Source organism: Pholcus phalangioides, unplaced genomic scaffold (genome assembly GCF_987345545.1).
Source record: "Pholcus phalangioides strain wild (caught in Gottingen) unplaced genomic scaffold, Ppha-v1.0 ptg000007l_1, whole genome shotgun sequence".
Taxonomy (NCBI): Eukaryota; Metazoa; Arthropoda; class Arachnida; order Araneae; family Pholcidae; genus Pholcus; species Pholcus phalangioides.
Genome location: NW_028301600.1, coordinates 51,390,232 through 51,408,381, shown reverse-complemented (window position 1 = coordinate 51,408,381; position 18,150 = coordinate 51,390,232). Strand labels below are relative to the sequence as shown.

Here is an 18,150-nt window from a genome sequence, read left to right as displayed (position 1 = left end):
CTGGATAAAAAAAATTCCGAAATCTCGTTGATACTATCATCATCAGTAACGCGTTTAAATCTAAACTCCGCACAATAAAAATGATTTATATATTTCGAATTGTCCCTGAAACATTTTGAGAAAGCTCTTCGCTACAAAACTATCACATGTCTTTCAGTATATATTCTATTCTTAATTAATTTGGCAGGTCTTTTTTAAAGTATATGTCATTCACACTTATTCAAATATCGTATTTCCGCTTCGTTTGGGTTTTCTCCCTCGTGAAAGACTTATTTGAACTTCTATAATTTGTTACACGTTGTGACCGAGAGAATTCGTTCTTGTTTTCCCAACAGCGTCAAACGTATGATGAAGCACTATTTTATACAAGAAACCATTATAGTCTCCGAGAGCATAAAAAATGAAGGAAGCTTGTGTGGGCTTGTTAACTTGTCTTCTGGCATAGATTCCGTCTTTAAGATTCAGTGCCAGTGCTTGCAGTTGTTGCCATCAATATGGCATTGGTTCAAAAGACAGATTTCTTTTTACCTCAACTCTGTCTATGTTACTACCATAAGAAACAGCTAAATTTGCATTATTATCCGAAAAATATATGAAGTTGTGTGGTTTTATTGAATTAATCTAAATGATTTCTTGATTATTTGGACAAGATATACTCGTATATCTGTCAAGGTTTTTTTCAATTTCAGAATGAAATTATACATACTTGGAAAATAATTTATTTAAGCGCAGATTTGTTAAACTTGTTTTTTACATCATTTATTTTTTTGCCATAAAAATATTTTCAGCTTTACTACAGTTTCATACACAGAGGTAGAGATGTCATTCATCATCGGCACATAATAATTTTGACCACTTGCTTTCTTCCTTTAGTAATTTCTTTTTTTTTCTTTGTGTGTGTTTTAGCTAATTACTGTATATAATATAGGAGTTAACTGATAAAACACATGCAGAGCTTTATTTTGTGTTATTTTATAATATATTAGCCATATTATGTACTTAACAACAACAATATACACAAATATTATACATGTAATGCTTTCACCTTGATAGGACCTTTCGTACAAAGAGAAGCACTGGCACGAAAATTGCTTCATCTGTAACAAGTGCAGGATATCGTTGGTCGACAAGCCCTTTGGCTCTAAAGCGGAAAAAGTCTATTGTGCAAACTGCTATGATGCTGCATTTGCTACTCGTTGCGATGGTTGTGGTGATGTCTTCAGAGCGGGTAAATATAGTAAAATATATAAGAAATGTATGCAGTAGTTTATATAATTAGTTTATAACAAACATTTCTCTTAATTAATTATACCATAGCGGTAACTTTATGTAGATAGCAGATGGTTTTTCGTCCATCCTAAAAACGTATAGCACTTTTTTGTAGTTATTATTGTCATATTGCATCAGCAGAAAACTACTACTTCATCATTGCTTAAAATGATTGCTTGAATAATGTCAAAACACTGTTTTCATTCTCTTACAATGATTTATGCTAAAAAATTTTGAGTTAAAAGCATTCGAGTTCTTAATTACGAAAGTAATTTGTTTTGCAATTGTATTTGTTTTCATTGAAATTCAAAGGTACCAAGAAAATGGAGTACAAAGGTCATCAATGGCATGAAAAATGCTTTGTTTGTTCAGTATGCAAAAATCCAATAGGAACACGTAGTTTTATTCCCAGAGATAATGACATATACTGCACAGTTTGCTATGAAGAGAAGTTTGCCACCAGGTGTATCAAATGCAATCAGGTAACCATCTTTACAAATTTTCGTATATTTACGTAACTTAGTTATCTGTCAAATGTTTCAAACAGAATAAAAACATCGTAAAATAAGTATTGCACCAGTAATTTTGTATCATGGGATGACGTATGATTGGTTGTTACTGTTTTTTTACAACATTTAATTTGGAATGCAGGAAAAGGGTAGTTAGTCATGAAGGCCAGAAGATAATTGTGTATAAGAAGCTAATATTCTACGGCCATCGAAACACTAGCATTCAAATATGTTAAAATGAACTCATTTTATTAATTTTTTTTTTCATATTCTTATTTGAGGACAAGAACAATCAATTTACAGCACAAATGAACGATATACGGAAGATTTTTTTTTCACCGCGTTATAAGAATTATTATTGTAATGTTGTTATGATAAATTATATAAAACAAATATAACTCAACCGAGGCCTAATACAGAGAACAATCAATATGTATGATGAATATAATCATCATATTGATCATTTTTGTCGCACCACGGTCATTTTCTGCACACGAGGGCTAATTAGACCCCGGGACCTACAATTTATTACCGATTCCGAACGGCAGGCTTGTTTTTTTATACTCATCGACAGCTTGGCGCGCTAACCCGTCGATGGGGGACTCCCTGCGGTCATGTCGCCGTTTCTGTTGTACCCCTGTGTCAGGAAAGATTCTTGACATGGGCGAACCGGGTATCGAACTCGCGACACCTCTAAACATCCTTTGGTACTTTAGGCGAGTATCTTATCAACCTGGACTACCGCGCCCAATCATCATATAGTAAGTCATTAAGCAACCATTGAGAACCACAATCAATGTTCGGTTACGACTTAAGGTTTTTAATTTCGCAGATCAAATAAAATTATTTCGTTTAAAAAACTTATAGTCATTATAGTCTCTCTCTCTCTCTCTCTCTTTTCCTTTGGTATTGATTTTAATCCACTGCTACTCTAGAATAAAATACTGACGTGATGAGAACGTTTTTAGACAAGTGGATTTTTTTTTTTTTTAAATTGTAGCTCTTGTAATAAACTGCAATGCAATAACACAAATAAATGATACTGTATGATTCAATAAATATCATATACTGTATTTAATACGTTTTTTTTCTTTTAGATAATTACAAGTGGTGGTGTAACCTATAGGAATGATCCTTGGCACAGAGAATGTTTCACATGTACTAACTGCAATGCTTCTTTAGCTGGACAAAGATTTACATCACGAGATGAAAAACCATACTGTGCAGACTGTTTCGGTGACCTTTTTGCAAAGAAATGCACATCTTGCATCAAACCTATAACAGGTAAGGAAAGAAAATTTGAAAATATTTCCGTATTTCTCGGCTCTTTAATTCATTTTCTTTTCTATGAAAACTTTACCGTGAACATAGTTGTTTGTACTCCCAAATTAACTCCCCCCCCCCCCTTGTTGTGATCCCAAGTTGCTTTTCCTAGTACCCTTTATCAGCTGGAAAAGTACCAATGTCAGCTCTAATCGTTCATATTTTTGAAAATCAAAATATGAAACGAAAAATTATAATTTTTCAACGTTTGCAATGTGCTATTTTCATTTCACCCTTAGCGATAGAATATACTCGTCCGTAGCTATGAAAAGATTAAGAAATATATATTTCTTATGAAATCACGCTCTGGATATTTATTCGAGTCAAAATGATGAATCTCCTTCTCAAAATCAAATGACAAGAAGTTCTACAACAATAGTCAAGACTACATAAAATTATGGTGTTTAACCCCCTTCCCGTACAGGCTTTTAGCAGCAAATTTGGGGAATGTGTATTTGAATTATCTGCGATAAAACTAGCTTCTTCGTTCGCATGTTATAAATAGGAAAGGGGAAAGATTAAAGGCAGTATGGATTTCACTTTCAGCCTCACCTTCTCTTTCTTACCTTTCCCTATTTGTTTTCTTCCCCTCGCTCTTACAATTATAAGGTAGAAAGAGAGAGATACACTATATGAGAGGAGGAAAATCACTAAACCGGAGTATAGAAAGAACGTGGAGGGGAAAAAACAACTTCCGTTCATCGGGTTACAGTAAGCTGGAATGAATTTCTTCCATTTGCGTTTGGACGAGATATATCGTCCGTGACTGTTAAGGGGGTTAATTCAAAGAGAGAGAGAGAGAAAATGATTTTCACACACACACACACACATTTCGTAATTTTTAATTATTTATAAGATTATTTATACGAACATTAAGCTGCAAATTTCTCATGACAGTCGCGTAAACATTAAGACCCCGAATTAACAACCCTAGGTTCGTGGAAAACGGAAATATTCAAATTCAGCGTCGGCAAATATTCGGTTCATAGAAAACATGGAGAAACGAAAAATGTGGCAAAAGAAATGAAACACCTTTTTTTAAAACAATAAAACTCTTTTACGGAGTTGAATGGAAAAACAATCATTCCTCAAAAATATCATGGAATAAAAGTAATATATTTTATAATATCTACTGAAGCAATGTAGCACTCTACGACTCCATTATACTTATAGAGAAGGTTTAATTCAATCTAAGAAGATAATTACAAAACAAACTTAATCGACAGTTATAAATGTTAAAACGTTAAAATAACTAGTTAAACATGACGACCTGCTAGATAAAAGTTAGTGCTAGATAAAAATAAAGTGAGTAACACAAAAACAGCATTAGAGTCGTCTTAAATACTTTCTAACAACGCTATTTGCATAGTTACAAAGAATCAAATGCACAAAAAGCCGCCATCACTGACGTCATAATCCTTTTTTATGTTAAGGAACAGGCTCACGTAGCAATCCTTTCCCAGATTGGTCCACGATACTGCCATACTAATCAGGAGGCATCTCACTATCTAAAGCTCTCTCCAAAATTCTTTAAATGAAAAATCATTTGCTAATGTGTGGAGCTGTCAAAAGCAACATGGATAACGTTTTTTACTTCCAAACGGGCTAAACCCTTGAAAGGACTGAATTTTGAGCGTCCCCAAAAAAGAATTTAATATTTTGGGGGAGGGGGGAGAGAGAAATTCACTACAGTGCAATGAATAAAGGAAAGTACGAGTCCGTAATAAACTGCTTCTCGTGCTCGAAAACGTGCTAAAAACGCTGAGAACGTTTAAGATGACCCAGTGACTATTGCTTCGGTTATAGCTCTTACTCTCTTGTAACTGTATATTTTTAATACATGTAATGTTTTTCCGCAGGAATCGGAGGAACAAGATTCATCTCTTTCGAAGACCGTAACTGGCATAATGACTGCTTCATTTGTGCTTTATGTAACACATCTTTGGTTGGTAAAGGATTCATAACAGACGGCGCTGATATATTATGTCCCGAATGTGCAAAGCAACGACTAATGTAATGTCTCGTTTTGAGCTCGATTGCTTGTTGTTGTTTTCTTTTCTTTCTGTTCCTTTTTTCTTTCTTTTTTTGCAGATTGTTTTTTTTTCTTTGTTTTTTGGGCAGAGTAGAATAACATTAATTATTATTTTCACTATTTCAAATGCTGTAAAATTCCGCTGGCGGGAAAGGAACTGATCTTTCTGCTTGTCAATTTATGCTTACATTTGGACAAAAATTATCAATTTGATCGTTCATAATGCTTCCACCTCAACTCTATGGTGTTTTCAAGTAGAGATCATTTAGTGATGTGATTTAAAAACCTGCAACTATGAAGTTCATGCATATTTACGTCATTTTTTAAAATTATTGTTGTTTTTGTTTTACATTCATCATTGATATAAAATGTACTTACTTAATATTTGCTGGTTTTATTTATATATATATATATATATTTACTTGTTCTCTGTTATATTTTGTGCTTATCTGTTCAAATCTGCGTTGGATAATGCGATAAAAATTATATATCAATGTTCAAAATTTGAAATATATATATATTCTAATGCTTTATAGAAAAAGAGTCTAAAAAATTGTCTTTAGTGTGAAAACATGTTTGTAACGTTATTTTAAAAAATAAAGCTGAATATATATATAAGTTGATTTGGTTTGTTGCCATCTTCATTCGAAGAGATGAAACTACATTGACAGAATTTTCGTTATTATTGTCTTTAAAAAAGTTGAAAAATTCCATAAGCTGACTATCGTGAATATGAAATTTAAAAACATCCGATGATCGCACGCATTTCACACGTATGTTTAAAGCGATTCTCTGCCATCGACTACGCAAGATTAGAAAACTTCGCATTATCGACAGACAGGAAAATATATTTATTTGTTTCAGTACTCCTGACATGCATTGTAATAGATAAGAAAGCTTCAATAGGAGAGAGAGAGATATAGTTCCCTCAAATTATTTTTCTACTTTGAACTTGAGATAGCCCATAATCCAACAATGCCACCATTGAAACACATTTATTTCAAATTAACGTAGACCCTATAAAGTAGTAGTTAACAAGTTTATATAAAGAAAATCGATCACATTCTGTAACAATGGAAATCTCATACTTTCCAATACTCCACATAAGCATATTACACGAAAAAAAAAATTCAAAAATATGCGTCATTATATGTATAATGATTATCCTCTTCATACCTGAGAAAAACTAGCTATTAAACAATTTTTTGGATTGATTTGTGTTTATTGTATGTCAAAAAATGCCATTTAAAAAGGAAAAAATTAATTAATAGATTGATTACTTAATTAATTAATTTGAGTCAACTCAATATCTCTACTAGGATCATTTGAGTGAAGACCTGAGTTACCCCTCAGTACCTCAGTAAAAGAATCATTAAAACCGTTAAAAATGAAAGTATACATGTGTACCTCTAGAGTGAAGTGGTTATGGTTGTGGAAAAAATACAGATACAAACATAAAGGCCACAACAGGCAAAATGCCCAACAAGATGGCATAAAAATAATGCCCATAAGAAAGTATATTTTTCGTTTTCCTTTAACCTTTTAATAGTATTCCAATGGTATTGGAATATATGGGAATACATGGGACTTTATTCATGTGTTTCGTAAAAAATGTAATTTGATTTTTCCCTAAACCGAGCATTTGCTCAACTATGGCCAATCATCACCAATTCTAGGAAATCAACGCCGATTATTACGTTGTATCGTGGGTTAAATTCCGCTTTTTACCACAAAGGGAACTTTTTAGGCAACAAATGGATGATATATGAATCTCAATGAAAAATCTCCAAAACTCTGTTTACACGTGGGAAAAGAGATCAGTGAATTTAATTGCACTTTTTTATTTTTATCAACCAATACCGCTATTTGATAATAAACTAAAACCTCCGCCCGCTTTATCTCCTTTCTGTTTCGAACTTGACAAATAAAGTTTTCTTCATATTTTCGAGTGAAGAGAAAGAAGCTTATATGAAATTTTTCCGAATAGATAATATGAATGAACTCATCCTTGTACGAAAATCTGTTAAATTAAACTTGCTAAAAAAAACTAAAAATGGATACGAAACTATATTCACCTGAAATCACGTTTGTTTTACAATAGCACAAAATACCAATACGGTGCATGTCTCCACATTCGGATATACGGTATAGCCACTTATTGGCTATGCAAATTTTGCTCACCTCTCGTTCTAGTCTAGTTTTCTTGGCATCCTATTTCTCAAATTTACCATCAAAAATTGTCGCCTTAAGCTATGGGTCGCTCAGTCAGTCTTCAAATAAGCTTCTTCATGTATCCATCCAATCTCTGATCTATAACGTTGAACGATTTCGATAATAAGTTGTGATAATTTTCTGCCACCTCGTTGGGCATTTTGCCTGTTGTATTTGTATGATGAACGTTAATGAAGGCTTTTATTTACGTGATATATTCCTTCTTTAGCAATGTTTTTGGAGGAAATACAAACCGTGTCCAAGGTAACCAATATGGCGTATTCCTTAGACGCTCATGAAAGGAGCAACAGTATTTTAGAAATAATGACATCCATATTTGTTATGGGCTCCTTTTTTTTCAACCAGCTCGTTAGGCATTCTGCCTGTTGTGACCTTGTATGTGTATTTGTATATAAAAATTAATAGATTTTTTCCTTCATGACTCTAGTCTTCTTATCCCCAAGCAAACTCAAGATTCCAAAATTAAATAATTCAGTTCAATTTTTAAAATTATTGAAGTAGCGAAAAAAAGCCTTACTAAATTTCCTCTTTTCCTCAGTGAAATCGACACTTCTAACATTGATTTCTGTGGTGGCCGTGCTTGTCCCTCAAAGTGGCGGTAATGATTCTAACGTTTATTCGGAAAGTTTCATTTGAAAAGTATCATAAAGTTACTGTCAACCATTGGTTTACGAACTTAATTTGCTTCTGAAATTCCTTCGCAAAACGAAAACATTTCTCCCATTGTAAAATGAATCAATACGTTCCCGGGGTATTGAAGATTGATAGTGTGAACTTTTTTGATGTAAAATCAATAGCAATCATTAAGCTGATACTGAAAAATAACCATATATAAAAGATATAGAATGAGAACTATGATAGATCTCTGTCTGGTTTCATTAATATCATTTATATAATCTCAGTTTCAAAGCTCTCAAAATCTCTGCCTACAGCACAATCTAGATACAATATTTTTCTAGCCATGGTTCTATAAGACACTCGCTATCACGCTTTGTCAAACTATTCAATGAAGGATATTAAAATAATGTTATCGCAAGTCATTAAGTGTTAGTTCTATTGCAAGAATTATTGCAAAACATCTTTGGAAAAAGTTTTTTGATGAAGCACAGTGGTTCTCAAAATGTGCATCGTGGCTCCTATGGGTGTCACCGAGTCACGGTGAGCTATCGTCACTAATAATTGTCTATTTAATGCTTCGAAGTGTTTTTTAATGGACTATCCTGGGGCACCGTGGATAAATTTGTCATGGCAAGGGAGTCTTAGCTGGAAAAGGTTTGAGAACATTGCTGTAGACCTTCTTCAAGATTGAAATGACCTGGTGATCCATGGACTGCATAAGCTTAAACTTGTATCACATTGGCCAGTCACTCCCCCAAAAAAAATTCCACCATCTCCATAATATATATACATTGGATCCCGCTTGTAACGTTCTTCAAAAAATCATCATGTTCATCATCATCATCAACGTTGTCTGAGGGAAAACGCTCCCAACAGGAAAACTTAAAGAGTATTAGTAAAAGCTGGAACCAAAAAAATAAGTCGTACTGAGTGGGAAAACGTTCTAAGTGGGTACTGTTACGAAAATTATGTAAATGGTGATTATTTATCATTTATGTCATCTTTCACGTGCAAATAATCGATAGCGCGTATCTCTGTAAATCTCATCATAATAACGACAAACTTGACGCTTTTGGCGACAGCTCCGATTCGATGATATCCTGATGCCAAAAGAGAAATGTAAATATGTCACGCGAGTCATGGAGATTATTCTAAAAAGATGCTATAGCCTATTTATATGTGGCACCGCTTTTGCGGAACTATGCAGTTTTTGAAATCGTATCGCGAAGACGAGATCTTATCTCGTTATTTGCCCAGATCTATACTTGCATTCCGTCCAGATCTATACTTGTAAATAGCTGTTCTGTGAATAAATCTGTGACATCCTGCATTTTGTTTCATCCTGTGCTCAAGGACTTATGAGAGAAGTTATCTGGAACAGCGCGTTTTAAACGAGATCCACTGTTTACAGTATTGGGTTTAAGCTCCCCTCCCCGAATATTGTCAATAACTTTACGCCTTTGATGGGCTGGATAAGAGAAAGTCGTATTTGGGGCAGGAATCAAGGCCACAACTAGATAGTTCGTCAGCTAGGGCAAGCACATATTTTGACGCAGCCTTCTAGTATTGTAAGGAGAGGTTAAAGGATCAAATTTATGCCTCCTCTGGTCCGGCACCCGGAGTACCGGCCCTTTCGGGAATTTTACTCTGATGAAATCTTCAACCAACTACGGTATTCGGTCATTAATATTTAAAAGCAATCTCCATGTCGCATCAGACCTCCTCCTTCTCTATTCTACCCCCTGTATTCTTACGAATATAAGAGGTAGTGGATTTGCTGATTTTTTTTTTTTGTTTTTTTCCTAACGCTTGCTTTTTTGCCGGCTTGTGTGTTAGTAAATATCGGGACGTATGGTTACATCTACTTGACGTTACAGACAAAATATGAAAATATGTGTTTTTCTTTTCTCTTGATTCGCCAAGAGAGTGAGTTGAGGTCGACCAGATGTTTTGTTTATAACTGTATCAGCTGGTTGCCTGGTCTTTTCAAGAAATAGTGTTATTTTCCGGGTGAGATAATTTTTAACCATTTGCATTATGGTTGTTTATTCGCAAGAAAGCTGTGAAAACATCACGTTTTAATACTTTTTCAGGTTTTTTTTTTCGTTTTATTTCTTATTACGAAAAAAGACATTACGCAATGCAAAAATTATAGCACAATGGTAGAACAAGACTGGAGGGGTTCCTCAACGTTGCTCTAACATAGTCGGGGCCAAATTAACCATTGAGAAAAATAATCTTAGGGCATCAGGGAAAAAGGGAAACTATAAATGTTATCTTTTTCATTATTATTTATTTACAATTCTATCCCCCCCCCCCCCCCCACCACAACTATCCGATAGAAATTTCTCAAAGATCATATTGGAGAAACGAAAGTATCTTGAAATCTCAACTCTGATACAAGGTAAAAGACATGCTACGGCTACAGCAACAGTATTAAAATCTTAGGGGTCGTTCAAGTATTACGTAAGCAAACCCCTCCCCCCTCTTGTCAGCAAAATTTCGTCATCAGCTCTGCTCCTCTGAATCCTAACTCATATTTTCATAAAAGGGAATCGATGATGTAAGCATTATCCAAACCCCCCCTCCCCTCTTGTCATCAAAAGTCAACAAATCGGAACCCCCCCCCCCCCATCGATGATCACGTAATACTTGAATGACCCCTTATCCTAAAGTTTTCAAGAGTACTTGATTCCATGATTGAAGATCACTATTATTAAAAGAGTGACACTAAAGAAGAGAAACTAATAATAGTATAAGTAAGATGCAATAACTAGAGTTTCCTTTTTTTTTGGGGGGGAGGATGAGATTTCACACATTTTTCATAAAGTAGACCAAATTCTACAGAATAAGGATGCAAACTTAAAAACATGCAGATAAATCATTAGTAAACAAACTGTGTAGTTTGATCCACCTTAAAAAGTGAAAAAACGCCATCCGATGTAGATTACAACTTGAAATAGCCCGAGGGATCCGTGACAATTCTTATCATTTTCTTGTTTTTTCACACTGTAAATTCACTATAGAGGGGGCCAGCCTAAGAAGGCCCTGTTGCAGAATGTGGGGATCATGGCAATGACAATAATTCACTAAAAATGTGGTTCCTGTGGGTAATAAATATGGCTATGCTAAGATTCAGTGGTTTTTCCTCTAGCTGATAAAGGAAATTCTGGAAAATATAAAATGGTGAAAAATAAATTGAATGTTGTTTAAAGCAAATTAAAAAAGGGGGTTCAGATCTGCCTTAAATGGAAAGTATTGAAAAAATCCAAAAAGTACACTTTGGCCAATTTAAAAACAATGATGATATGCAAAACAGTGAATAATATGCATATTATTAGATTACACAATTTTAACAAATAAACTGATAGTTTTTATTAGAGCCGCTATGGTGGTCATAGTGACGGACTCGCATCGCGAGGACCCGGGTTCGAACCCCACCGTCACCATAGTGGTGGTCGGCTGAAGTTGGTGTGTCGAACGCGAGTCGATCTCCCCGTTGAAAAGTCTCACCACAAAGAGCAACAGACCTACAAACAGCACAAATTCAATCATAACCCATCACTCACTTCACTTCTGAAATATAGATGGCAGCACTGAAAAATCAAACACAACACTACATATGTACTCGGACTGTTAGGTACATACACCTCCTTCACAACTCTATAGGTAGTAAATCACCTATAAATGGTGATAGACCTGAGTTCTGCTCGGTTTGAAAAATAAAAAAAAAGTTTTCATTAGAATTTTTAATAAGGAAAAATATTGAATGGAGCAAAATTTTGATGGAAAAGAATACAAAAATGTCACTTTGTAATGTTAAAGCCAGAATTAAAGCATTAAAAAAGTTTTCAAGATACTTTGATAAGTTAAGAAAATAAAAATGGTTGGGAAAAACGTTTTTATTATGACACAAATAGAAAAGAAGGAAAAGTTCTTAAAGATTCCCATATTTGGGATCCCAATTTCCCATATTTTTCTCAAGAAATATAGTCAGCCTATGCTTATAAACAGGGCCGCAACTAGATATTTTGGGACCCCTGTGTAATGTAGAAAGACTTAGTTATATAAAGAATGAATTAGATGCCCCTCTGTAGTCCAGCACCGGATCACCAGACCCACCTGCTTCCCATAGTTGCGACCCTTCTTAAAAATATGCATTCTGAATTAGGTATTAGTCGCTTCCAAAGTATAAAATTGTATTGTTTTTTTTTCATTGATAGATTCAATATTGAGTTAAAATATACTTATGAGGTCAGGGAAGGGGCACCAAAATCCAAGTGATTTGGGCTATCAGACATCTTAGTCCAGCCCTGAACAGTGATCTAATAATTACTATCACTGTTATTTACAATCACAGAAAATTTTGTTGACAGTTTTCAAAATAGGATTGAAGAAAGCAATTTTAACCCATATTATAAACATATTAAAAGTTTCTTTCTTCCCGAGGAGTACTTGGGTTTTCAAAGGAATCCTGTGTATCAGACTATTTTACTACAAGCTCGTTGTAATTTTAGTAGGGACCTGAATCGTTTTTCTAACCGATGTCAATGGTATGATTATCGTGGGGAAATTGATTTCATACACGTCATTGCAAACTGCAGTCATTTTGCTGGCCAAAATCTCCGTTTTTGGCTCTCAGTCATTATCGTTGTGTGATTTATCCAATATTTTGCAAGATAGAAGGAACTCATTATTTCAGTTCTTTTTTTATGTAATCTTAACTAAGTTACAACCACACTGAAACTTGCCATGAAATGAGAAACATAAATGGTTCATCTCGTATTCACATTCTGATCTTTTTTTTTCTCTGCTTTATTTATTTATTTTTATTTGTATTTATTTTTTATTTTTTCTCTTTTGTAATAGCTTTTCTGCACTGTGAGCTCCGGCCTAATGCAAAAAAAAGACATTATTATATTTTACTACCACTGTTATTTTGTTTCAAATGACTCGTTGACAATTTTCAGGAAACTCTATGTGGCATACAGACCTACCAACTCTCTGGATTTAGGTGGAAGACTCCGGATTTTTACCCTTCCTCCTGCTCTCCAGATTTGTTAAAATTTCTCCAGATTTTGGCAAACTATTAGATTTTCAACAAGCTTTCATGTCGTGACGTCAATGACTACCGTCATTGTTAGGGAACCGTCATTGTTATGGGTTGAAACACCCATAGAGGACAGCCGTGGTCATTTCTGTTTAGCAGCCATAAAAAAGTATTGGTGATCGCATTTAAGCAACTAACAAAGACATCACTGTGTTTACTTAGCGTTTATTGGCAATCATTTAGCAGGGGTATGACCTTGGTTGCTGAAATTCCTGTATAATCATTATTGTATTCTATTAACAGCCATGCCGTAAAACACAATAAGTTTTTTCGTCAGCAGCTTTGTATTTTAAGGTTTTTTAATTGTTTCCTCTGATTAAATATGTCGTCAGAAAGGAAATATAAAACTGCTTTTAAGCGTTTGTATACCCAAGGTTATCAATCACTGATACATCCACAAAAAAGGGAATATTTATGTACAATATGTAGATGTGATTTCCCTATTCTGCATGGAAAAACTGACATTAAATATATTCTGCTCAGGGACAATGCAGAACCTGCCTGGGGAGGGGGGATGGAACTTTTTATTAATAGATGAAAAAAAATTTTGTGAAAAATTTTAATTGGGTCTATGAGCGGCGAAGGGGAGGACTCCCCATCTCGGGAGAATCTCCGGATTTCTGGATTTCAAAATTTAGCATGTCTTGGCATATGAAAAATGAATTTCAAATTCAAATGAATCAATTCCCCGCCATTTTATGGATGGTGGGCTATTACCCATTTGTTGAAATAAATCTGTAAATGTTTTAATTTAGAATGATTCCAAAATTATATTTATTTTATAAAAATATCTTGAAGTGTTTTCCAATATATAAAAATTTATGTTTCTACAGCTATTTCCAAAAGTGGAAATGATGGGTGAAAGATTAAGATGGAAGAGTTTCGAATGAATGGATCATTAAATGTATTGTATGCCTCAAAAGATGAAATTTATTTCAGAAAATCGAAAGATTTATAGCATAAATTTCATGTATCATAACATTATGTGAAGTACAGTCGAATCTTGTTACAACAAACTCCAAGGGACTGAAGAAATCACTTCATTATAACAAAATTTTGTCATAAAGGAATTTCTGATTTCATGAATTTCAACATTTATTAGAAAAATGTTGTAGCAGAATTTGATTCTAAGGAAAAAAAATCTTATTCACATTCTAGATAACAAAAAAAATGAAGTTTAATTTCAAAAATAACTCAAGTTAATTAGGCATTGAAATATTTTTTTTTTCATAAGTTTTAGTTACTTAACATATTTGAAGCACAATCCGAAATTTTTTTTTTTGTACAATTATTGTGGAAGCAGAGGAAACAAATTCCTCTAAAGCAAAGGTTCTCAACATTTTATCACCTGCAGCTGCTTTGACTAATTCATGGTTCATCTGCAGCTCCTCCATCTTATAATTGAACCACTTGAAAGCATAAATAGGCATGCAAATCAATATCTTCAGCTTGCCAGCCTTTTTCAGGGACAAAGGTTGGTGACACCTCTAGGAGCCACAGTGCGCACTTTGAGAAACACTGCTCTAAAGTATACGTGTGCTCAAACTTGTACAATACTTGAAACAAATACCTTAATTTAACACAACTATGGTCCAAACACCCGTGCTGACTAAAACATAATCGAAATGCTAACAACATCTAGTGAACTATTTAATTACTAAAGCAATGAGCATAGATGATATAATATGGAGGCATGGTTAGGATGCCCTCTCTCCGATACTTTCCAGTGAATCAGCTGTTAGTTGGGGGTTATGTTTTTCATGTTATCTTGTCAGCTATAAACTTTCTCAGCTACAAGTTACTACAACAAACTGTTCTCCACTATTGATGTTCTGTATTACAGGTAATTTAGTATTTACATATGTTTAATAAACATTTTTACTGTTGCATGCATATAAAAATAATTATAGGAAAAATGATAAAAAAAATTGTATTTTGCTCTCAACTATGGTCCAGCCATTTTTATGGACCACAAACTGTAACCTGTAGCATCGCTCGTGTGGATTTGGTAATCTGAAAATAACTCATCTGTGATTCCCTCATGTAGCATTTGAACCCCTTGTGACCCCCTTGGAGGGTGAATTTTCAGAAATCCCGTCTGAATATAATAAATTGTAATTTAATAATTTAATATAATAAATAATGATGATTGTCTTAGCGTATATTTATATTATAAAATGCAATATTGACTAAATTTCATATTTATGGCTTCAGGATTTCGGCTCAGTGATGATTGCTCTATATAACCTTTGAACCCCCTCCCCCTAAGGGGGCTGAATTTTGGAGAATCCCTTCTCAATGAATCTCTACATTATAATACAAAAATACTGACCAAATTAATATGATTCCCCCCCCCCCCAATTGAACCCTCGTAGTGGTCAAATTTCGAAAAACTCTCTCATAGCCATGAAACAAAACTTCTAACCAAATTTCATGATGAGCATCAGCAGTTTTGACTCAGTGTGATTTCTCTATGAACCCCCTTTTTTTGACCCCCTTAGGGGCCGAATTTAGAAAAACCCCTTATTCATCTTCTCACAAAGATAAAGATGGATATATGATACAGTTGAAGTAAAATCTATCAACTATGTTCATAAGTGATTTATAACGTGAAATATATGATGGACTATAGTTGGTACTTCATAACACAACTATGGTCCAAAATTTAATTTTTAAAAAACCCATATTTGAGCTATATAAGGAAAAAATGTTTAATAATAATGCTTGATCTTTCTGTTGGCAATATCATCAAAAAAAATTTTTTGAATAGCTTGAATACAGAAGTTATGATGATTAATCTAAAAAATGTTATTTTGGACCACACTTGTGTGAAATTACGGTACTTGGAAGATTTCACATCCAAACGCAAATGCAAATTCCAGTATTTTCTGATATCAGTGCGCAGGTAACTGGCACATTTCAGGAATGAATGTCCTGAAACCATGTGTGTTTCTGGAAAATGTCTTGAACGAATGTTCTGTAAAGATAACTACATCCACATCTTGAAAATTTGAAAGTCTTTTTTTTTTATGGGATCCTATAACTGCAATTTGAATTTGAAATTCCAACTTAGTCCAATTTTTCAAAAATGTTGAAATAGATGGAGATATGCCATATTTTAATGTGCACATTGTTTTTATCTACTTCTGCATCAACTTCAGAAATAATCTTAATTTTTTTTCTTTAATTGAAAACTATTTCCTTTAGGGGCCACTCATTTTGAAACAGAAGAAATATGAAACATTCCTAATGCATAGCACTGGCTTACCACGGATTTTATTCCTTTTTCACACACGGTATTGGTTAAAATTTCTTCCTGCACCCCCAATGAGCTATAGAAGAACAACCCTTATTCCCCAACAAGTTAATTCTCAAACTGATTTTACAGGGGGCCATTTTTGGAACATTCTGCACTCTTTTGTTAATTTTCAGAAACTCGTTTTCGAATTTGTTAAAACAGATTTTTCATTTCCTAATATCGGATCCTATGTAAACTTATTTTAGGATTAGAAAAGTTTTTGTTACAACAAGATTTTTGCTATAACAACATTTGTTAAAGCTGGATTTGACTGTATATACAGTGAAAATCCTAGGTTATATAATATGCTCCATAATGATAATCACCTATATAACAATATTACTCTATTCTATTGCACTTTTCATAATGTTTGTATATTCCATCTGGGATGATAACTACTTTATTACAGTATGTTTCTCTGGTCCCTTGAGTATTATTGTACAGGAATTTGATTGTAGGTTATAAAAAATCAAATAATCGAGACTTTCTCATGTCTTTTGATATTGAACTACTGTATTTTTTTCCTATCCACTGGGCTCTTCCGAATATCTGTATATACAATAGGAAAAAATAATTTGCACGAAAGTTTGAATTTATCCTGAAAAACTTTAGTCTTTCTGCAGATGTGATGTTGAGTAAACACAAACTTTTTCAGGTTTTTTTTTTCACCTGTTGTGTGCATTATGCGCATGTGGCAGATAGGCCAAGAAATACAGTAAACATTTATTATACTGTAAACTTCCAGGTTTTTATGCCACAGTTGATGACAGATGTTTCCTTCACTAATGTGGCAGACATCTTCATGTGGGTTACAGAGTGTAAGTAGACAATACAATCTTGTAGGAATACCATGAATTACTTCCTCATCAACTGGAGTTAAATTGGTTGTCTGTATCAATAATTTCATGGCTTATAAACATCGATAAAGTATCAGCATAGTTAAATAATCTCTAGCTGTGGAAACCTAACACAAAACATGCATAATTCTGACAAAATGTCAGATTCTGTCAATTACTTTATGGTCATGCACACACACACACTCAACACATTCTGGCATGCGCAGAATCATTAGAAATTCCTCAGAGGAATGTTTATCAGGATCATGTACAGTTGAGTAGCTGTGAATATTACTAATTTCATTAGAAGAGAAAAATTTCTTTTTTTTTTAATATTATTTTTAACCAAATAAAGTAACCACTATTATCTTCTGCTTTATTCCTTAACCTTTTCCCAATTGTTCCTAATTCATTTAACAGGTCTTGCATTATAATAAACAATGAACCTGAAAATTCATTGCAGAATTCACTAAAATATTGTAGCATTTTTTATAAAGTAGGCTCTCTTTCAATTTTCTGCATGTGCAAAGTATTGGGGTATAAGTAATATCTTTATGAACTTATCTGGATGGCAGTCAATTGTAAATGACTTAAGTGACAGATCAGAATGGTGTACGGTTTATGTATGTATAACACATCTGGGCTGGTCATCCATTCACGACATTTTCCTGCTTAAGACTCAAATTTTTTTTCCTATATCTGATATATCTGAACCTTCCCCACTAAAGTTACTTTTCCAATTAGTATATAGATTATTTGAGTTGTCCAGTTGCGAAACTTGTTACGCGCCAACCAGATTTTTTTACAGAAAGTGAAAAACAAACCTTTCTAGAGGGTGTATTTTTTCAGCTCATGCTTGTTAAAATGTTAATGTTATGCTATTAAATATTTAATTTCAAGCAGTCTGCTCGAAACATACACTC

General features: G+C 33.8%; 2 protein-coding genes across 5 annotated transcripts in view; both read left to right on the top strand.

Moving 5' to 3' along the window:
* Nucleotides 1-5,234, top strand: part of LOC149085460 (four and a half LIM domains protein 2-like) — a 56,531-nt gene extending 51,297 nt beyond the window's left edge. For all 4 annotated transcript variants that reach the window (XM_089233474.1, XM_089233477.1, XM_089233475.1 and 1 more), the window contains 4 exons: nucleotides 1,054-1,228; nucleotides 1,582-1,751; nucleotides 2,876-3,062; nucleotides 4,961-5,234. In XM_089233474.1, the coding sequence (XP_089089600.1) occupies nucleotides 1,054-1,228; nucleotides 1,582-1,751; nucleotides 2,876-3,062; nucleotides 4,961-5,118 (690 nt within the window). In that variant the 3' untranslated portion in view covers nucleotides 5,119-5,234. The remainder of the gene's footprint in view (nucleotides 1-1,053; nucleotides 1,229-1,581; nucleotides 1,752-2,875; nucleotides 3,063-4,960) is intronic.
* Nucleotides 5,235-9,913: 4,679 nt separating this feature from the next.
* Blos3 (Biogenesis of lysosome-related organelles complex 1, subunit 3) overlaps nucleotides 9,914-18,150 on the top strand; it is a 30,328-nt gene continuing 22,091 nt past the window's right edge. Inside the window, exon 1 of the mRNA XM_089233473.1 lies at nucleotides 9,914-9,993. The gene's annotated coding sequence lies outside the window, so the exon portion shown is untranslated. The remainder of the gene's footprint in view (nucleotides 9,994-18,150) is intronic.